The sequence below is a fragment of the Symphalangus syndactylus genome, chromosome 18 (assembly GCF_028878055.3).
Source record: "Symphalangus syndactylus isolate Jambi chromosome 18, NHGRI_mSymSyn1-v2.1_pri, whole genome shotgun sequence".
Lineage (NCBI taxonomy): Eukaryota > Metazoa > Chordata > Mammalia > Primates > Hylobatidae > Symphalangus > Symphalangus syndactylus.
Genome location: NC_072440.2, coordinates 16,913,581 through 16,935,982, shown reverse-complemented (window position 1 = coordinate 16,935,982; position 22,402 = coordinate 16,913,581). Strand labels below are relative to the sequence as shown.

The 22,402-nt window shown below is 52.0% G+C and overlaps 1 protein-coding gene across 7 annotated transcripts in view; it reads right to left on the bottom strand.

Annotated features, from left to right (window-relative positions):
- Positions 1-12,539: 12,539 nt before the first annotated feature.
- Positions 12,540-22,402, bottom strand: part of ARFGAP3 (ADP ribosylation factor GTPase activating protein 3) — a 60,195-nt gene continuing 50,332 nt past the window's right edge. For 5 of the 7 annotated variants that reach the window (XM_055252547.2, XM_055252550.2, XM_063622956.1 and 2 more), the window contains 2 exons: positions 15,054-15,175; positions 12,540-13,633 (listed from right to left, as the gene is read on the bottom strand). In XM_055252547.2, the coding sequence (XP_055108522.1) occupies positions 13,616-13,633; positions 15,054-15,175 (140 nt within the window). In that variant the 3' untranslated portion in view covers positions 12,540-13,615. Of the gene's footprint in view, positions 13,634-15,053; positions 15,176-16,561; positions 20,662-22,402 lie in introns of those variants that run through there. The other 2 variants (XR_010116996.1, XR_010116997.1) reach the window with 2 other exon arrangements.

The following is a 22,402-nucleotide window of genomic DNA, read 5'->3' as shown; positions in this document are numbered from 1 at the left end:
ACTTGGAGAGGCTGAGGCAGGAGAATGGCGTGAACCCGGGAGGCGGAGTTTGCAGTGAGCTGAGATCGCGTCACTGCACTCCAGCCTGGGTGACAGAGCGAGACTCCGTCTCAAAAAAAAAAAAAAAAAAAAATTAGCTGGGGGTGGTGATGCACGCCTGTAGTCCCAGCTACTCAGGAGAATCACTTGAATCTGGGAGGCAGAGTTTGCAGTGAGCCGAGATCGTGCCATTGGACTCCAGCCTGGGCAAAAGAACGAGACTCGTATCAAAAAAAAAAAAATACAGTATACACATATAAAATATCCTTACCTAAATAAACAATTTTTTTTTTTGAGACGGAGTTTTCACTCTTTTTGCCCAGGCTGGAGTGCAGTGGTGCGATCTTAGCTCGCCACAACCTCTGCCTGCCAGGTTCAAGCAATTCTCCTGCCTCAGTCTCCCAAGTACTTGGGATTACAGGCGCCTGCCACCACGCCCGGCTAATTTTTGTATTTTTAGTAGAGACGAGGTTTTACCGTGTTGGTCAGGCTGGTCTCGAACTCCCGACCTCAGGTGATCCGCCCTCCTCAGCCTCCTAAAGTGCTGGGATTACAGGTGTGAGCCACTGCGCCCGGCCTAAATAAATACATTTTAAAAACGGAATCAGAAGCAAGCCTCTAAATCTCTTTTTTTTTTTTGAGATGGAATTTTGCTCTTGCTGCCCATGCTGGAGTGCAATGGTGTGATTTCAGCTCACCGCAACATCTGTTTCCTGGGTTCCAGCGATTCTCCTGCCTCAGCCTCTCAAGTAGCTGGGATTACAGGCATGCGCCACAACACCCAGCTAATTTTGTATTTTTAGCAGAGACGGGTTTCTCCATGTTAGTCGGGCTGGTCTCAAACTCCCAACCTCATGTGATCCGCCCGCCTTGGCCTCCCAAAGTGCTGGGATTACAGGTGTGAGCCACCATGCCCAGCAACAAGCCTCTAATCTTACTATCAGTTTATCAGATATACTATTCTGTATTTATTAAAATGAGAAAACTTAGTGAGTCTGACCTTAGCAAGCTTAGTGATAAGGTAGAATACTGTAAACTCTGCCAGGCATGGTTGCTCACACCTGTAATCCCAGCACTTTGGGGGGCCGAGGCAGGAGGATCACCTGAGGTCAGGAGTTTGAAACCAGCCTGGCCAACATGGTGAAACACCATCTCTACTAAAAATACAAAAATTAGGCCGGGTGCGGTGGCTCAAGCCTGTAATCCCAGCACTTTGGGAGGCCGAGGAGGGCGGATCATGAGGTCAGGAGATCGAGACCATCCTGGCTAACACAGTGAAACCCTGTCTCTACTAAAAATACAAAAAAATTAGCCGGGCGTGTTGGCGGGAGCCTGTAGTCCCAGCTACTCGGGAGGCTGAGGCAGGAGAGTGGCGTGAACCCAGGAGGCGGAGCTTGCAGTGAGCCGAGATGCGCCACTGCACTCCAGCCTGGGGGACAGAGCAAGACTCCGTCTCAAAAAAAAAAAAAAAAAAAAAAAAAAAAATACAAAAATTAGCTGGGCGTGGTGGTGGGTGCCTATAATCCCAGCTACTCGGGAGGCTGAGGCAGGAGAATCGCTTGAACCTGGAAGCAGAGGTTGCAGTGAGCCGAGATCACGCCACTGCACTGCAGCCTGGGCGACAAGAGTGAAACTGCATCTCAAAAATCAAAACAAAACAAAAAAAAACCCACAAAAAACAAAAACATTGGCAACTCTCCCACCCTGCTGATAGGAGTGCAAATTTTCCTACGCACTTTGAATTTGACAACACATACAAGGCCGGGCGCGGTGGCTCACGCTTGTAATCCCAGCACTTTGGGAGGCCGAGGCGGGCGGATCACGAGGTCAGGAGATCGAGACCACGGTGAAACCCCGTCTCTACTAAAAATACAAAAAATTAGCCAGGCTTGGTGGCGGGCGCCTGTAGTCCCAGCTACTCGGAGAGGCTGAGGCAGGAGAATGGCGTGAACCCAGGAGGCGGAGCTTGCAGTGAGCCGAGATCGCGCCACTGCAGTCCAGCCTGGGCGACAGAGCGAGACCCCGTCTCAAAAAAAAAAAAAAAAAAAAAAAAAAAGACAACACATACAAAATGGGAAAAATCATCCCCTTGCCACTAGATGGTGCTTACTGACTTTCAAGTACTTTATCGTATGTATTGTCTTCTGTTATATTGCTGCCTTTCTCTTTTACCTCTGATGGATCACTGGAGGAAGGGGCTGGGCACTAGGGATTAGAGCCTCACAAGAATGCTGTAATCTGGATCCCAACAGCCATATCCGCTGTGGAACCATGTTGCCCCAGGGGCAACATCTCTGAGCGTTGCTGTCTTCCCTAGCCACTTACATTATTCAATTTCTTAGCAATATCTTCTATCTCTGATACTGTGTTAACAGTCTTTTTCTGAAGAATATACATTTTAATGTCTTATTTTTAATTATTTCATATAATATCTGTGCTGTTTAACTTTTCTCTTTTTTATTATATTTATTTTTTTAATTTATTTTTTGAGACAAAGTCTAGCTCTGTTGCCCAGGCTGGAGTGCATTGGCATGATCTTGGCTCACTGCAACCTCTGCCTCCCGGGTTCAAGTGATTCTCCTGCTTCAGCCTCCCAAGTAGCTGGGATTGCAGGCGTGTGCTACTAAGCCTACCTAATTTTGTATTTTTAGTAGAGACAGAGTTTCTTCATGTTGGTAAGGCTGGTCTCGAACCCCTGACCTCAGGTGATCCACCTGCCTCAGCCTCCCAAAGTGCTGGGATTATATGCGTGAGCCACCACACCCGGCCTAGTGAAGCATTCTATTCAAAATATTCCTATTCTTTTTCAAAATATTAATTGCCCATCCCTGGGGTAATATCACACTTCCTGCTCCACAGAAATCAGGTTTGGAGACATAATTTGTTTTAGCCAATAGTATATGGGCAGAAGTTATGTTTGTCGCTTCCAAGCAGAAGCTTCAAGAGCCAGAATGTGACTTGCTGTGGGGTTTTTGGTTTTTCTTTTTCCCTGCTATGAGATCAGTCATGTTCTAGAGGCTGTTTCATCAGCTTGGGTCCCAAAGTGAAAATATTGGCCATCTACAGTGGACCTGAATGAGAAGTAAACCTTTATCTCTGTAAGCTGCTGAGACTTTGGAGTCATTTGTTACTGCAGCATAATGTATCGTATCCTGACTGATATACTAGCCATTTCTTTTTCTTTTCTTTTTTTTTTTTTTTTTGAGACAGAGTCTTGCTCTGTTGCCCAGGCTGGAGTGCAGTGGCGCCATCTTGGCTCACTGCAAGCTCTGCCTCCCGGGTTCACGCCATTCTCCTGCCTCAGCCTCTCCGAGTAGCTGGGACTACAGGTGCCCGCCACCATGCCCGGCTAATTTTTTGTATTTTTAGTAGAGATAGGGTTTCACTGTGGTCTCGATCTCCTGACCTCGTGATCCGCCCGCCTCGGCCTCCCAAAGTGTTGGGATTACAAGCGTGAGCCACCGCGCCCGGCGTGGCCATTTCTTAAACATCCTTCAGACTAGTCATGACCTCTGAGGTTCTGCACATGCATGGCTGCCTAATAGTTAATGATAAAGTAAACATTTTGTCTGGGTGATATGGATTAGATCTGTATCCCCACCCAAGTCTCATGATCCGTTGTAATCCCCAGTATTGGAGGTAGGGCTCAGGGGAAGGCCACTGGATCATGGGGCATAGTTCTCGTGAATGGATTAGTACCATCTCTCTTGGTACTGGATAGTGAGATCTCACAAGATCTGGCTGTTTAAAAGTGGATAACACCTCCTGTCTCTCTCTCAGTCCTGCGCCTGCCATGGAAGACTCATGCTCCCACTTGCCTTCTGCCTTCTGCTTTGAAGCTCCTTGAGGCCTCCCCAGCAGCAGAAGCCACTATGCTTTGTGTACAGCCTGCAGAACCATGAGCCAATTAAAGCTCTTTTCCTTATAAATTACCCAGTCTCAGGTATTTCTTTATAGCAGTTCAAGAACTGACGAATACATTGGGGAAGGCTCCATTGCATGCCCCCCCCCCGCTTTTTTTTTTTTTTGAGACTGAGTTTCACTGTTGCCCAGGCTGGAATGCAATGGTGTGATCTCGGCCCACTGCAACCTCCATCTCCTGGGTTCAAGCACCGCCACCACTCCTGGCTAATTTTTGTATTTTTAGTGGAGACGGGGTTTCACCATGTTGGTCAGGCTGGTCTCGAACTCCCGACCTCAGGTGCTCCACCTACCTCGGCCTCCCAAGGTGCTAGGATTACAGGCGTGAACCACCGCACCCAGCCCATTGCATGACTTTTGGCAAAAAAAAAACAGGTTCTGCCTCCAAATAAGGAAGCCAAAAAGAGCAGATATTTGCTGTCCTAGAGTCCTTACAGCTAGAGAAGTGTGACGTGACCCCTATCCATTCCAGCTTGGGCGACAGAGTGAGACACTGTCTCAAAAACAAACAAACAAACAAAAAACAAAAACAAAAAACCCAGAAAATAAAAAATGAGAGTCCATGAAAAGATTATTTCAAATTCATCCTTGACAGGAATTTAAATTGTTCTCCTCCATATAGATTGTTGTGAAAACACATTAATATTCTTTTTCCCTGGTGCAGAAGGAGGGAATAGAAAACGACTTCTTTTTTTTTTTTTTTTTTGAGTTGGAGTCTCGCTCTGTTGCCCAGGCTGGAGTGCAGTGGCGCAATCTCAGCTCACTGCAAGCTCCGCTTCCCAGGTTCACGCCATTCTCTTGCCTCAGCCTCCCGAGTAGCTGAGACTACAGGTGCCTGCAACCACGCCCGGCTAATTTTTTGTATTTTTAGTAGAGACGGGGTTTCACCATGTTAGCCAGGACGGTCTCGATCTCCTGACCTCATGATCTGCCCGCCTCAGCCTCCCAAAGTGCTGGGATTATGGGCATGAGCTGCCGCGCCCAGCCTAGAAAACCACTTCTACACTGCCTATCTCCATGCATTGACTCACACTCTGCTTCTTGGATCATTTTCTTCGGAAAAAGTTTCTCATAGTGTGTCTTGACTTTTTAAAAAGTTGTATATTAAAAGCACTTAAACATGGCCGGGTGAGGTCGGAGGCTGAGGCGGGTGGATCACCTGAGGTCAGGAGTTCAAGACCAGCCTGACCAACATGGCAAAGCCCTGTCTCTACTAAAAATACAAAAATTAGCCAGTTGTGGTGGCTCACACCTGTAGTTCCAGTTACTTGGGAGGCTGAGGCACAAGAATCTCTTGAACCCAGGAGGCAGAAGTTGCAGTGAGCCAAGATCACGCCACTGCACTCCAGTCTGGGTGACAGAGTGAGACTGTGTCTCAAAAAACAAAAACAGGCTGGGCGCGGTGGCTCACACCTGAAATCCCAGCCCTTTGGGAGGCCGAGGCGGGTGGATCACGAGGTCAGAGGATCGAGACCATCCTAGCTAACACGGCAAAACCTCGTCTCTACTAAAAATACAAGAAAACAAGCCAGGCGTGGTGGCGGGCGCCTGTAGTCCCAGCTACTCGGTAGGCTGAGGCAGGAGAATGGTGTGAACCCGGGAGGCAGAGCTTGTGGTGAGCCAAGATCACGCCACTACACTCCAGCCTGGGCGACACAGCGAGTCTCCATCTCAAAAAAAAAAAAAAAGTACTTAAACACAGTGACAGATACTGAAGAATGCAGAAAATAGTATGAATGTGAGTATCTGCCTTTATACCGTGTACTAGCGGCAGCAAATCCAAACAAAACTGAAGTGCTTCATTTTGATCACATTCATTGGGCTTCAGATGTCAACTGGGAACAGCTTAGGCTTGTGTTTGCAGCTTTTCCTCTGTTGCCTCTCCCACCCTTAGCTTAATAACAGTGATCTGGTCCTGTTAAACCTGGGTGTGGACTCACGCCGTGACTGACTTGCTTCTCTACCCTTTAGCTTTTCTAGTGTGGTATTTGCCTTGCCTGGAATATCCTGCCTGCCATGTCCGATTCCTTTTCTTAAGACTCATACTCAGGCCGAGTGCAGTGGCTCACTCCTGTAATCCCAGCACTTTGGGAGGCCAAGGCAAGCAGATCACCTAAGGTCAGGAGTTCAAGGCCAGCCTGGATAATATGGCGAAACCCCGTCTCTACTAAAAATACAAAAATTAGCCGGGCATGGTGGCAGGTGCCTGTAATCTCAGCTACTCGGGAGGCTGAGGCAGGAGAAACGCTTGCGTCCATGGCACTGAGGCACCTTCTCTCCTGCATGGCCCCCTAACCCCCTGCTCTGTCATATGACAGATGCCCAAAGACCATGCTGCTTCTCTGCAGCCATCTGATGACACCATGTTACCTGGCAGTGTCCATTCCCCTGGTGCCAGTCTCAGTAGCATGGCGGCACCTCAGGTGGGTGCCTCCTCCCCATCTTCCCACTGCCCTCCTGTACTTACTATGGATTCTCCTCTCCTTTCACAGGAAGCTTGTTCCCTAGCGCCAAGTGCTCTTCCTGGGACCCGGCTGGTGGAAGGTTCAGACTGGGCTTCTCCTTGTGGTCTGGGGAGATGGAAGATTGTGGGAATGAGCTTGGGAGCTTGGCTCACCCTGTCCTGGGTGATTCTTACCAGAAATTGAATGACCGTCTCATACGTTTCTTCCCACACAGATTCATGATGCTGACACTGGCCTCCATCTCATGGATGAAACCAAGTGTCTCCTATCAGGGCAGCAGTCCCTAGGCCAAGGGAGTCAGGGAAGCCACTGCCCATGGCCACCTGCACCCCTCAGCCCTGCGTCTCCACCTCCAGGACTTTCTCATCGACCGAGAGCCTGCGACAACTCTCCCAACAACTCACTAGTCTTGTTCGTGAGGTACCTCAGGAATTGAGGGGGGTGCGGGGGGAAGGAAAGTATGACAGAAACTGAGGCAGGGATTCACGAGAGAGAGGGGAGATCCTGGGACCAGCCGATTTGCTGGGCAGTGTTGAGGAAGTCGCCTCTTCCCTGAGCCTTCTCCCTGGAAGCTGTTCCCAGGGAGGAGTTGGACCCCGTGACTGTTTGCATCATTTTATGCTGCCGCAGAAGCACCGGATCAGAGTTGCTCGGGAGGGAGGGATGGTGGGGAGATAAGAACCATGAGAGACGCTGGCACAAAGGGGTTACGGGACGAAGGGTCCAAGTTAGGCAGAAAAGAAAATGTTGCCAGTTGATGGGGAAGAAAGGAAGTCAGAGGGCTTAGACACCGGGGGACAGAACATCTCAGGCGCCATCTCCTGTCTCGTAGTCAACATTTGTCAAAGGGGAGGCCCTGCATCATCTGCTAACCTGAAGGATCTGGAGGTGAGAGTTCCGGGTCCGTGGCCCAGTGTCCCTGCAGCCCAGCCCTCCAACCTCCTCCCACAGCGGGGGCTGGGTGCCCCACTGCCAGCTGAGACAGCCCACACAACCCCCAGCCCTAATGATTGCTCTACCTGTTCCCACAGTCCCCCTCCACCTCCTCCTCTCTGCATGCACCTCAGGATGAGAGGCTGTGGGAGCAGGAGAAGACGCAGGAGGCGGAGGAGAGGCTGTAGGAGCTGGGCATAAGGCCGAGCTCTGGGGGGAGCAGGTGAAGGCGCGCGTGCAAACCCTGGAGGCCACGCAGACCGAGCTCACCACCGTCAGCTGTGCGCTCTCCTAGAACCACGAGCTCGAGGAGCAGCTGGCCGAGCTGCAGAGCGGCTTCAAGGAGCTGGTGCTCCGCCCCACCTGGGGAGCCTCCCCTTCTCCCTAGCCCTCTGGGTCTTTGTTTCCCCACCTGTGAAATAGGGCGTTGTAGCCCTCACGTGAAATGGTACTTCTGAAGGCATCTGTGAGCCAGAGCCCTGCTCCGATGGCTGTGGGGGAGGGGGGATGGTTTTTCTCTAACCTGCCTCCACCCTTCTTGGTGCCATGGGAGGCAGAAGGCAGACACCAATTTCTGGGGTCTCCAGCTGCAGTGGGTGGCCACTGATTGCTTCTCTCTGTCCAGAACAAGGAGAACATGGAGATAGCCAGTCCACCGCAGTCGGAGCTGCAGGAGAAGCTGGGCTGAAGGAGACGGTAACCCTGCCCCATCCAAGCAGGGCTGGAAGGTGGGTACCAGCCCCTGGTAGGGGGGAGGTGTGAGGCTAGGGGCAGCTCCAGCGTGGGGGACAGTGACCCCAGCACCCTCCAGGGCAGTCCTGTGACTGTTTCTTGCTTCCTGCCCTCTGACTTTTAGAGGCGGGTAGCCCCGGGTCTGGACATCATCATACTGAATAGAGGCATGGAGCTGTCCAGTTATAGGGAAAGAGACAGTGGTATAAGAGGCTCCTTAGATTCAAACTGGATCCTGGCCTCGGCTCCACTGGTCACCATTCAACTACTTTGCAATCTCTAAGTCTCAGTTTCATTAGCTTAAAAAGGAAGTTAGCATCTTCCTCGCAGAGGTGCTGAGGATTAAATGGGATAATACGTGGAAAGCATTAGGCATGTCGCACACTTAGCAGATGGTGGTTGGCCTCCCTCTGCGTTTGCACCAGTCTGTGGCCTACAGTTCAAATGGTGGGAAGAAGTCTGTGAGAGCTGAGGCTGGGGAAGGAGGCATGGAGCTCTAGGCAAGGGAGGCTGTCACTGAGGCCTAGGGCAAGGGGCCGGGGCCAGGGCGGGCTGGAGAGCCCAAGGTCTGGGGCCTCTGTGGGGGCGTCTTCCTCAGGCAGGAAATTGACCACAGGGTTCCCAGGGGTCTGCTCTGAAGGTGGGGGTGGGGAGTGGCTGGTCTGGCTGGGCCAAGGGCCAGTGGGCCAGGGTCCCGGTACCCCCTCCTCCTCGGCTGCAGGTGGCCTGTGGCAGGCATGGGGCTGCCAGTGGAGAGCGCAGCAGGACGGCTGCGCAGTGGGGGCATCTGATCCCGTCCCTGCCAGGTCTACGTCAGGCCCCTCGAAGGGCCCATAGCACAGATCCTCGTGGAGATGAATGAAATTGTAGTCATAGCGGAAGTCGTCTACAAACACGCGCCCCAGCAGGCCCAGCTCCCGGGTCTCCTCCTCAATGGCATTGCCATGCTGGCTGGTGCGGGTGATGAGGCAGGTGAAGGGCGTGGGGCCGGGAGGCATGGGATGAAGTTAGCCTCATTGAAGAGCTCATGGCTGGAGGAGGTGCTGCCTGAGCCTTCAGGGCCCAGTGTGTCCAGGAGCTGCCAACAGGGTGGCAGAGTGCAGGTGACTGTGCTGGCTGGCTGTTGGGCCTCGTCACAGGGACACTGGTATCATCGGTGCAGAGGACACTTCGGTGCTGAGTGCCCTCCCTGCATGTCACTGAGCACTGCAGGGAAGCCAGGGGAGAGGCTCAGGCTCGGTGGCAGGCTGCCAGGTGATGCTGGGACAAGGCTGGGTAGCCTGTCAACTGCCCGATGTCAGAGTGGCAGAGACCCCAGCCAGCCCTCTTTGGCCATGCCCAGCTCAAGGCCATGGCTGTGGCCACAGCTTGCCAGGGGATTCCTGATCCCTGAGGCTTTGGAGTCAGGGTCTGGACCCTGGAATCCCCTAGGCTCCCTCCCACCCATGGTACCAGGCAATAAGGGCTCCCGGAAGACTGTCTACCTCCCTGCAGCCTAAGACCAAGGGTGGAGCTAGAGGTGGGCCCCTTTCCATCCTGAGACCAGTTCCCCTCAGCCCAGGTGGATGGACGGGGCACATGGCAGTTGCAAGGGGTTCCAGCAGGGGACCAGGGATGGTGTTCACAGGCGGGCCGCTCCAGGGGGCTCTGCTCATCCAGTCCCACGCTGGGATGCAGAGCACTGCCCAGCGGGAGAGGCCCCCAGGCCCCTGCCCACCACCTGGTGAGGGCACACAGGTGGCATCAGCGTGGTGTCAGATGGGTGGCATCGGCAGGCTGACCAGCAGGGAGGGCCAGGCGGGGCTCCCCGACTCTCAGGATTTGGGCAGAGCCGGGACCGAGGCCGGTGGACGATTCTCCAGAGCTCCAAGACCAGGTGGGTGTCCCGCCCCCAAAGCCTGGTTCCATGGCCCAGCCCCTCCACTCCCACAACCCTCCCCTCAGGGGAAATGAGGGTGACCAGAGGCCTATTTACACATCCAGGGACCCAAAGAGGAGCACAGGTGTCTGGGCTGGCCCAGGCTGGGGTGAGCGGCAACCTGGGGCTGGGGCTTCAGCCTTAGGAAGACAGTGAAAGCCAGGCTCCCTCTGCTCCTCCCTGGGACCTCCGGGGACCCAGATGTAGGGGCCTGTGGCAGACCCAGGATGCCTAGGGGTGCAGAGTTGGTGGGGGTGTGGTCAGGGTGGGTTCACCCGGCAGGGCAGGACTCCTCGCTGCCCCCTCTGGCCGCCATCCCTGGGCCAGGGCATCACAGTGCTCATCGTCCAGCGGCTCTGCCTGCCACTCCGAGCAGTACACACTCTGCCTCTGCACACCTAGGGGCCATGGGGATCCATTTGGGCCTGGCACCCAGGTGCCCACCACCCAAGACCCAAAGACACCCGTTCTGCCAGAACCCTCCCAGAACAGCGCCTCACTGCCTGTGTCAGGAGAAAGGCAGGCCTCCACCACCTCCTCCTCGCTGTCCTCCTGGCCCTCACCCCTTTCCTCTCCAATGTAGCCTCCCCTCTGACTGCCCCTGGAGGGTGGCAGCGTGTGGCAGTTTAGTGGGTTGGGTGCCCAGACCCTCTTGCTTCCTGACTGAGAGGCCTTGGGCGGCTCATTTGGCCTCTCTGAACCTCAGTGTCCTCCTCTGTGAAGTGGGAGCAACAATCCTGCCTGCCTCTAAGCGCTGGTGTGAGGACTGCGTGTGCTCTTACATGTGCAGGCTCAGCCTGTGCCACGCACATCCTCAGAGCTCAGCAAGTGCCAGCTGCTGCTAGCCTGCAAACCCAACCATGGCATCAAGGCTGTCCTACCGTCCACACCCTTCCCAGCAGGCTCAGGAAAAGCCTGGACAAGAAAATGCATCAAGGGGCAGCCCTCGCTCCCTACCCCTGGCACCAGTCTCGCCACTGCTCCTGTCCTTCACTCCCTCTGCCACTGCCCACCCCGGGGCCTCTGCATGGCCACGCTCCTCACCTCGGACACTCACTTCCATACTGCCTGTCCAGGCCCAGCCGCAGGACCCCCTCTGCTGGTGGCTCTGTCTTCTCTGCTCCCCCTGTGGTCCTAAAATAAGTTGTCCCTCCCCCAAGCTGCCATTCCCACTCCCGTCCCCCTCTTTCCTCACCAACAGATTCTGATTTTGTTCAAGGCAGCCATGGGACCTGCTGAAAACACGCCCCATTGCCACTCTCTTGCAACTAGGGGGGTCTGGGACACAGTTCTGGCTGGGGAGAAAAAGGCATAAGTCCCTCGCTGGGAGTCGGCCCTTTCTCCTCTCCTTGTTCTTGCCCAGAGGCCTAGAAGGGAGGACGCCATCTGTGACAAGCAGGAGGGGAGGGCTGGTGTGGCAAGGACAGTGCGGCTGAGGGCGAGTCAGCTCCAGTCCTGCCAGCTTGGATGGTACACCTGGGACTTCCTACCTGCGACAATAACCCCTGTCTGTTCCAGCCCCCACGGGGACCGCCTACTGCATACACTCTTCACTGGTCCGCCTGTGAAGCCGCCAATTTGCTGAAAAACGACTCCCAAAATGTCTGGTGCTTCCAACATATCTGCCAGTCTTCACGTCTATTTAAAGACACCGGTAGTAGATGAAATGGGTTTTCTAGCTCTGGAAGGTATCTGCTGAGTTCCCCAGTTTCCATTTTGCCATCTTAATAGCATTTTAAGGAATGCTCAAATGTCTCTATCTCAGATTCCTAATTCTGAGACCCTGAGGACACTGAGTGTCAAAGATGGGAGGACTGAGGGGAAAAGGGGAGGACTAAGAGACGGGGTAGGGGAGATCAAGAGGCAGGGGGGGAGACTGGGGTGGGAAGGAGGGGGATGGGGGGACTGAGGGGCAGCGGGGAGACCGAGGGGCAGTGGGGAGGGGCATGGAAGGCACATGACAGGCACCTTCAGCTAAGGCTCTGGGAGTGGGGAGTCAATCCCTTCCCTCCCTTTTTTTTTTTTTTTTTTTTTGAGACAGGGTCTTGCTCTGTCATCCAGGCTGCAGTGCAGTGTCGAGATCATAGCTTATCGCAGCCTTGACCTCCTGGGCTCAAGGGATCCTCCTGCTGCAGCTTCCCGAGTAGCTGGAATTACAGGACATGCCACTGCACCCAGCTGAATTTTTTCTTTTTTGGTAGAGGCAGGGTCTTGCTACGTTGTCCAGGCTGGTTTCAAACTCCTGGGTTCAGGCAATCCTCCCGCCCCAGCCTCCCAAGGTGCTAGGATTACAGGTGTGAGCTGCCGCACCTGGCCCAACATCCTCATTTTCAACCAGGACACCCCACCTTGCTCCTGTGCTACGAGCAACATCCCAATTCATCACAACTGCACAGCAGGCCCCACACGCACATTAAATCCACGCCCATCTACAGTTACCACAATTCAAATGTCCATCAATGTTACACCAAAAACCTCGACTTACAATGACTTATTACAAAAGCTTTCAGGGAAAAATGTAGGCAACGCCATCTGCTGCAAGTGTTTATTCTATTTAGAAGTCTACAAATTTGAGCCTTTAAGAAAGATTCACAAAATATTCATTCAAAACCACAGTTTTGGCTTATCAAATTTCAAATATATTTTACTGTGCTGAACAGTATATTCTAATATATTCTAATATATTCTAACGCTGTCTAAAACACAGCTAAGTTATTTTTCTTTATTCGTTTATACACATTCTGTAATTTTTGAAAAGCAAGGTTTAAAAATATTAACAAAACTACCCAATTACAATGACTGTTCTCCCATACACGGAACTATTTTCTGTACTGTATCTTCTTACCTCATTCCATTTTAACTCTGTATACCATATTGATTTATGATGAGATGATTTATTATGAGAACCCTTAGGGAGTTCTCATCTTCCATTTCTCATCAATTCAAACAGCAACACCTTTCACAAGATAACATTAATTCCCTTGGCAGGGCAGAAGCTTAAGTTTGTTAAAAGCACTCACTGAAAAATATTTTTAAATTTATAGGTCATATAAAATAATTTACAAAGAGACAGATGACTTCAAATTTTTTTGGCAGTCACCTTACTATGTAGAAACGAAACAAATGAAGCAATCTGTCACATGAGACACCAGTCACTTTTGGTCTTTTGAAGGAAGTGTGTGTGGTGAGTGTTGTTTCTGCAGGCCCATCCCGCATCCGCTGATTCTGGCAGCCCTGAGCCCATGTGTCACATGGAGACCTCTCCTCCTCCCCCACACGAAGGCTCCTGGTTCAGGAGCAGGAGGAGCCCATGTCTCCAGGCCCTCAGTGTTGAAACCAAAGTTTCCAAGAAAATAAAGCAAGGATATACACGGAGACGCCAAAAGGAGGGTGTGACAGGAGGGAACGCGAAACAAATCACAGTAAAGCTCCTATTACATTAGAACTCAGAATTTCTCAGAAGAAATTAAAAATCAGAAACATATACTATATGAAAAAGTAGCAAAACAATCTGCAAAACTGTCTGGTCTTCACTGCCGCCTGAGATGTGGTCACTTGTCCATTTAAAGAGGAATTTCTCCAGGAAATACACATCATGACTTCAGTATTAAGAACCGTAGCGATCCTGAAGAGAGAACCAAAATGCAAGTTTACGACCATTCAGCAGCGATCCCTGACTCCCGCGCCCTGAATATTCAGCATCACCAAAATTGACACTGCAGCCTGTGTCAGGCATGTGACATGGACACTGCACCCAGAGAGTATGCTCATCTGGAAGCAGCCATTGCCGCAGCTTCAAGGCTGAAGGCAGGTGTGGGCTTCAGAAGCCAACAGGATTCACATCCTGCCTCTGGCATCCACGGCCAGTCCTGGGATCAGGAGGCAGGAAGCAAAGTGGGCGGAAGGATGCTCAGTGGGCCAGAGGCTACTTGGCAAGCCCTCTGGGAAGCAAGTGGGATAGGGAGGACAGAGGAACACATTTGGTGTTTGAAGCCCTGAAATTTTGGTTCAGCTGGTCATCTTGCAGAAGTGACCTAACCTTCTGTGCCTCAATTCCTTCACCTGTAAAATGGGGATATAAAAGGGAGTCATCTCTAAAATGGGGATGACCATCTATAAAATAGAGATGCACCTATTTGGACACTGATGTGGGCTTAGCTGACCTAAGGGACATGAAAGAACTCTATGCATTTTAACTTCAGCGCCAAATGAAAGGGAAGACTGTGCTATTCACAGCATGAAAACGGCTACATCCAGAGTCCTGGGGCTAAGGGAACTCTCCAGAATGGGAGGCACCTCCATGCCCTCCTTAACCTGCAGCCAGAGCAGCGTCTGCCTGGGGGTCAGGAACCTCCTTTAGAGGCACCAGAGTCCACACAGTTTCAGTCCTACTTCCTTTAGCAGCGTTTTACATTAACAGAATCCTTCAATAGCCTGACATCAACAAGAAGGTGCAAAGAAACGAGCCATTCACATCGTCAGAGATGGCCTCGACTCTTAGGCGCAAGTATGCGCCATCCTTGGCTTATGTTTTCACTCAATAGAATATGATTTTAGGAAAACTTTTCATTACAAGGAAATGCTCCTAGCATCACAGAGAAAAAGCAAGATATAAAACCCTCTAATATAATCCCTTTTTAATTTTAAAAAGATATGTATATCTTTTTTATCTATGTATAGAAAAATATCCTTAGAAATCTAGAGCTAAAAATATACCAAAATATTAACAGAGGTTATCCCTGTGATGTAGCATTACAGATAATTTCAATTTTCTTCTTAATACTTCTCTGTTCCAATCTAGGAAAAAAACTGGACAATGGTCATGACAATTCCTCTAACAATTCCCCTGGAGTCACACATTAGAAAATATTAAATAGAAAATTATAACTTCTGGTTTTCATAATGTCCTGGGTTATAGTGTACCAAACATATCAATCCAATAATATATAATTGAATTTTCCAGCAGTTGAAGATTGAAGCAGGTCTCATTTATAAACTGCTGAACCTGTCGTCATAGCCAGTGAGCACTGCCCCATTCCACTGACCTGAATTGAAGTCACGACTCCATTAGCAAAGACGGAGAGTTTTCCAGCAACGGACCTCACTCCCTGTTTGAACTGCGCCATGTCGGGGGCGTTGGGCAGCACGCTGGACAGGCTGTAGTTCCCTGCACACACACAGCAGACGCTGGCTCATCACTGCCCTGGCCACGGCTGTGGCAAACCCAGTGCCCGGAGTGCTCAACGGCTCCAGAGAACCCAGATCCCTCCCCTCCTGCTGCCTCACAAGGGGCCCAGCAGTGGGATGGAGACTCGGGCTGAAGTGGCAGCCCTGCCATGATCCACGAGAGAATCCACGTGACAGAAAATGTAGTATGGGGGACTTAACACCACTATGAGTTCAAATCCTGGCACTGTCACTGCTAGGCTGTGTGCCTCTAGAGAAGTTCCTTGCTCTCTCTGGGCCCATTTCCTAAAGGTGCTTAACATAGCCCTGGCAGGTAAGTACCCAGCAAAAGGCAGATGGGCCAACACGGATGGCCTGTTTTGCGTCACCTCCTCCCTCTTTTGGTAACAGTGCTCCTCCCCTCCTCCGGGAACCACCTCTCCCTTCTACCCTGTCCACAGGCATGGGCACATGACCCAGGCCTGACCAATCCGAGCCCTCCCTGGGATTCATGTATCCTCAAATGAGGGGAGCCATTTGCTTGCTCTGGGGTTATTGGCAGGGACAAAGCAAAGCAGCAGCCATCTGTGACTACGACTGCCTCTCCCAGTCGCTTGGGGTATGGAGGAAGCTTGTTACCTCCCCCAAGGAGGTGAGCCAAATGGATGCATCACTGATGCTGTCTGACTGTGACTTAGAAGCCAAGCTCCACTGCCAGTCTTCCCAGGTACAGAAGTTCACATTTCCACCCTCTTTGCTAGGGCCGGTGTTAGCGGGTTACTGTTGCTTAAGTTTTGGTTGCCCTGACGTAAACATCACCATAATTGCTACCAATGTGGGTGAAGTTCATCAGGGTTATCACACATAAAGGAGGTCTGACCACACTCCTAGAGCTGACAATCAGGGGTTCATAAACTTCTGTGTCACAATTGTAATAAGACGCTGGAGGGGCTCAGTGAGCTCAACGCAGGAGTAGCCACGCCCAGCTACTCCCTAAGCCCCACATGCTCCTTACAAAACAGAAACCCACCAGACGCAGTGGCTCACGGCTGTAATCCCAGCACTTTGGGAAGCTGAGGTGGGAGGATCACTTAAGGTCAGGAGTTCAAGACCATCCTGGCCAACATGGTGAAACCCTATCTCTACTAAAAATACAAAAAATCAGCCGGACGTGGTGGCGGGCGCCTGTAGTCCCAGCTACTCAGGAGGCTGAGGCAGGAGAATGGTGCAAACCCGGGAGGCGGAGCTTGCAGTGAGCCGAGATCGCGCCACTGCACTCCAGCCTGGGCGACAGAGTGAGACTCTGTCTCAAAAAAACAAAAAAAACAAAAAAAACAAAAAAAAATTAGCTGGGCATGGTGGCACACACCTGTAACCCTAGCTACTCGGGAGGCTGAGGCAGGAGAATCACTTGAACCTGGGAGGTGGAGGTTGCAGTGAGCCAAGATTGTGCCACCCTACTCCAGCCTGGGTGACAGAGCGAGACCCCATCTCAAAAACAAAAACAAAACAGAAAGCCTTGGTCAAGTCCCTCTCTGAGAACAAAACAGAACTGACAAGTTACCCTGCAATGTGCCCCTTGGAAGAGACACTGCATTTGCCCACAGCACTGTTCCCATGCCCACCACAGATGCGGGTCCTCCCATCTCCACCTCCAGCTGACTGTGTAAAATCTTGCAGGCCTTCACCAATTCCACAGAGTGGAATTCCAACACAGTGACGGGACTGGGGTGCTGTGTCTCCTCTGAGGGCTGCCTGGGCAGGCTGGAGGGGCCAGGTGGCCATGGTCAAAGACAGCCCTAGTGTGCTCCGGTTACACAATGAGCTCCAGGAAATGACAGCTCCAGCCACCTGCTCAGGAAGAGCATCCTTGACCCAGGGAATCTCTCCTCCCTATCTGTTCCCAGAACACCCACAGTGTGTACTGAGGACACCGCCACAGACCTGCTTTTCCACAGCTCACCACCTACTGGGAAAAGCAGACAATTAACTGGTAACATCACTAAAGTGTGACCTGTGTCATCTGGAGGGGACACAGAGCAAACTCAGGTGGACAGCTGGGAGATGGCTGAGCCTGAGCAGGCGGCAGTGGGGATCGGGAGGGAACAGGCTGAGCGTCCTCAGGAGGCAGGTGTCAAGAGGCACACTGACTGACTGGCCAAGGCAGGCTGGGAGGCAGGCAGATTAAGGACGTTTCCCAAGTTTCTGCTTCAGCAGCTAGGAAGAAGACAGCGGCTCCCCTCTCTGAGACAGAGGGGACACTGAGCTACACAGTGGTCTGTGGTTGGGGCAAATGCCCTGGATGAGTCAGGACAGGCCAGGTGACTCTGAGCTGACAACCACCCACAACTGATGTTCGCTGTGCCCAGTGCAGGTGGGCAGGGGGTTCTGTGCATCACAGTCACTTGCGGTCCAAGCCCATGGGGCCACCTCTTAATTCCAGCTTCCTTGCCTACTATGACAGGGAAAGAAACATGGCAACATGCACGCAGCTCTTAAGGCTTGGGCTGGAGGCAGAACACATCGCCACTGCAGCCTGGCACTGGCCATGGGACATGGGAGGTAGGGGGAGGTGTGTTCCAGCCTAATGTTGACCGGTGGGCAGGTGCTCAGGCTCAGCAAGCTCCTGGGGTCATTCACACCCCTCCACCCATTCATCCTCAAATACCTGCAGAGGGCTTCCTCTGCCAGGCTCTGTTGGTGCCAAGGACACAGAAATGAGAACTGACGGTCCACTGGGGGAGACGGTCTTCGCACGGTCTTGCCCTCAGTGTAAGGCACAAGAGTGGTGCAGGGGGCCCCCGGGTAAATACAGTCTGGGGGGCTGTCTGGGGGAATGGAGAAGAAGAGCATTCTGGGCTGGGGGCTCCACAGGCTCAACACAGCTGGAGTGAGCCACAACAGTGAATCATGAGAAATGAGGCTGGAAAGGCCAATGGGAACCATGGTCCTGGAGGTGGGCATTGGGTGGGGAGCTGTGCTTCAAGCTGAGGGCAGGATTTTCAGCATGGATGACTGTGTTTTGAAAGATCCCTGTGGGAGGAGTGAGGAGAGGGGTGAGCAAGCCAAGACTGGAGGCAGGAGGACCAAGCAGGGGGTTGCAGCCACGCTTCAGGTCTGGAGTCACCCAGGAGAGACTCCGATCATATGGGTCTATGGTGTGACGAGGGAGGTGGAAGGTTCCAGGACAACTCCCAGGCTCCTCAAAATAAGAATTTTTTTTTTTTTTTTTTTGAGACAGTCTCACTCTGTCGACCAGACTGGAATGCAGTGGCGCGATCTTAGCTCACTGCAAGCTCCACCTCCCAGGTTCACGCCATTCTCCTGCCTCAGCCTCCCGAGTAGCTGGGACTACAGGTGCCCACCACCATGCCTGGCTAATTTTTTTTTTTTTTTTTTTTTTGTATTTTTTAGTAGAGACGGGGTTTCACTGTGTTAGCCAGGATGGTCTCAATCTCCTGACCTTGTGATCCACCTGCCTCAGCCTCCCAAAGTGCTGGGGTTACAGGCGAGAGCCACTGCGCCTGGCCCAAAATAAGAATTTTTAATAGAATACCATGTTTTAATTTCTCTGCTTCGTGTAGACAAATGAAGAGAAAAAGTATTTCCAAGATTATAAGAACAAGTTTGGGCACTGTTTGTTTGTTTGAGACAGGGACTCACTTTGTCGCCCAGGCTGGAGTACAGTGGTGTGATCACGGCTGACTGCAGCCTCAATCTTTCGGGCTCAAGTGATCCTCCTGCCTTAGCCTCCCGAGTAATTGGGACTACAGGCGTTAGCCATCGCACCTAGCTAATTTTTTTATTTTTTAAATTTTTTGTAGAGATGGGGGTCCCACTATGTTGTCCAGGCTGGTCTGGAACTCCTGGGCTCAAGTAATCCTCCTACTTTGGCCTCCCAAAGTGTTGGGATTACAGGTGTCTATCACTGTGCCTAGCCAAACAACCAGTTTAACAACAAAAATTGCTCCAATGGCTACTTCTCAGACAGGTGTCACAGATGCCAATTTGCTAAATACATGCCACTCTGGTTTTTTAACTGAATCTCTGTTGGCAATGCCACTGCACAGTTATACTGTCTGACAAGCACACGTGGCAATAACTATACTAGACTGCCGCAGACTGAGGGCAGTGCTTTCGAGGCCACACTCCTAGACCCTGGGCCGGAGCAAGGAGAAAAGGAGACAGTGGTCAAGGGACCCCACAAACAACCTACCACTTGACCCCACGATGCACACAAGGAAGGGGTGCAGGTGTCTGCACTCCCATGCAGACGTGTTCTCATTCAAACAATCAGAACTGGCTTTCTGGAAGGAAACATGCTGAGGGGGAAGCTGGGTTTTAAGCTTTTTGTTGTATCCTGGCTCTCACACAGCGGCCTCCGCTCTGTCATCTGGTGTCTGAGTGCCTCACGCCTGCCTGAGGCAGTGCCCAGTTGATGGCAGCCCCCCAGCTCCAATGACCCTGTCCCATGGGTGTGACCACAGGGGCTGCTGCTGTGCCAGGTCAGGGTGGCTGCGGGCACTTACATGCGCTTCCCACTCAAGCCTTCAGCTACAGTGAAAGAGAGTGCCTGTAAGAAGGGCCGCAGGGCTCCTGGGCTAGAAACACCCCCAGAAAGCAGCTTACCTCACCAGAAGCATTTCAAATTTGGAAATCAAGATAAGGAACACAGAACTGATTGTTTGTTTGTTTGTTTCCTTCCTTCCTTCCTTCCTTCCCTCCCTCCCTCCTTTTTTTTTTTTTTGTGATACAAGGCCTGGCTCTATTGCCCAGGCTGGAGTGTAGTGGCACGATCTCAGATCACTGCAACCTCTGCCTCCTGGGCTCAAGTCATCCTCCCACCTTAGCCTCCGGAGTAGCTGGGACTACAGGCGTGCACCACCACGCCTGGCTAATTTTTGTATTTTTTGTAGAGACACGGTTTTGCCACGTTGCCCAGGCTGGTCTGGAACTCCTGAGCTCAAGCGATAAGTCCTCCTCAGCCTCCCAAAGTGCTGGATTATAGGGGTGAGCCACCACGCAGAATAGTTTCTTTTTTTGCTTTTTTTTTGGTTTTGAAACAGAATCTCATTCTATTGCCCAGGCTGGAGTGCAGTGGTGTGATCTCGGCCACTGCAACTTCCCCCTCCCAGGTTCAAGCAATTCTTGTGCCTCAGCCTCCTGAGTAGCTGGGATTACAGGCACCCACCACCACGCCCGGCTAATTTTTTTTTTTTTTTTGAGACGGAGTCTCGCTCTGTCTCCAGGCTCGAGCGCAGCGGCGTGATCTCGGCACACTGCAACCCCCGCCTCCCAGGTTCAAGCGATACTCCTGCCTCAGCCTCCGGAGTAGCTAGAACTACAGGCACATGCCACCATGCCCAGCTAATTTTTGTATTTTTTTTTTTTTTTTGAGACGGAGTCTCGCTCTGTCACCCAGGCTGGAGTGCAGCGTTGCGATCTCCGCTCGCTGCAAGCTCCGCCTCCCGGGCTCACGCCATTCTCCTGCCTCAGCCTCCGGAGTAGCTGGGACTACAGGCGCCTGCCACCATGCCCGGAGAATTTTTTGTATTTTTAGTAGAGACGGGGTTTCACCGTGTTAGCCAGGATGGTCTCGATCTCCCGACCTCGTGATCCACTCTCCTCGGCCTTCCAAAGTGCTGGGATTACAGGCGTGAGCCACTGTGCCTGGCCAAATTTCTGTATTTTTAGTAGAGATGGGGTTTCACCATGTTGGGCAGGCTGGTCTCGATCTCTTGACCTCGTAATCCACCCACCTCGGCCTCCCAAAGTGCTGGGATTACAGGCGTGAGCCACTGTGCCCGGCCTAATTTTTGTATTTTTAGAAGGGATGGGGTTTCACCATGTTAGCCAGGCTGCTCTTGAACTCCCAACCTCAGGTGATCCGCCTACCTTGGCCTCCCAAAGTGCTGGGATTACAGGTGTGAGTCACCGTGCCTTGCCCAGAACAAGTTTTAAGAACTTGTTTTCTTAAAACAAGCTTTTACTTCAATAGGAAAGTATTAAAGACAAAATAAAAGAAAAAATTTATAAAAGAAAACAAGCTTTATGGAGGCAGAACACATAAAGCTCTCTGTTGAAATATGCTCTAAATAATAAAAAGTAAATATTTAATAAAAGTTGCTGGTGCCTGTAATCCTAGCTTCTTGGGAGGCTGAGGAGGGAGGTTTGCTCAAGGCCCGGAGTTTGAGACCAGCCTGGGCAACACAGTGAGACCCCAGCGGGGGCAGGGGAGTGAAAGTTTCTGGGTGGCCTCTCACCCCAGGGTGCACCTTACAATGACCACGAGGTGCCAGGAACCAGGGTTGGTTTGGCACCCACACAGGGTCAAAAAAATTTAATGGATCTTTGTTCTCTGAAAGGGAACAGGAAGGTAAACACAGGCTGCCACTATTTTCGTTCAGTAACTGGAAAGGCTGCTCTCATTTGATCTCCAAATATTTTTTTTAAAAAACAAACAATGCTTCACAGTAAAATGTCTATTGATTTAAATTACAAAGGCATCCATTGCAGGGAGTCGGGGGACTGAACAATGCAGGTCTCTGGACTGGCCTGCTGGCTGTGCCAGGGCCCCTACAAGGCGACCCAGCACTGACCTGTGGGGCTGCTGGAGGTCTCCAAAGGTGGCCGGAGTGCCTCTCTGCCAGGGGTGGTCACAAAAGGAAGTTGCCCTGACAAAAGGCCAGGACACTGAAAGTTTGGAGATGGAACAAGCCAATGAGCCTCACCTGCCCCCACCAAGACTCACTGCCAGGAAATGCCCAGTCAGCAAGTAACTGACTGCCCAAGGGAAACGAGGCCCCTCTGCTCAAGTCTGGGGTGAGGCACAGGGTGTGCTCCTGCCCAGAGAGTGGCTCAGGGGAGCCATGGCCCTGGCTGCACACCCCCAGGCACCCCCACACCCTCACTGGCAGCGGATGTGCCAGGGCTTGTCCACTCTGGCCCCGGCCTCTGGCTCCTTGGGCTGCCTGGCTCTCTGCCAGCTGCTCTGCCAGCACAACCCTTGGTTCACTTGCTGCCACCTGGCTAGGACTCTCCCTCCACTGCAGCACAGCAACTTGGCAGTGCCCACTGCACCCCAAGGGCCACAGTGTATCTCTATAACATCCCCAAACCACAACCCAGAATGTCCGACACTCAGACCTCTCTCGAGCTGTTTCTCTTTGGACTCTGAAAACAGCTGTTCTCTGTGGCTGTAAGGCCGAGTGGTCGCCCAGGTTGGTCA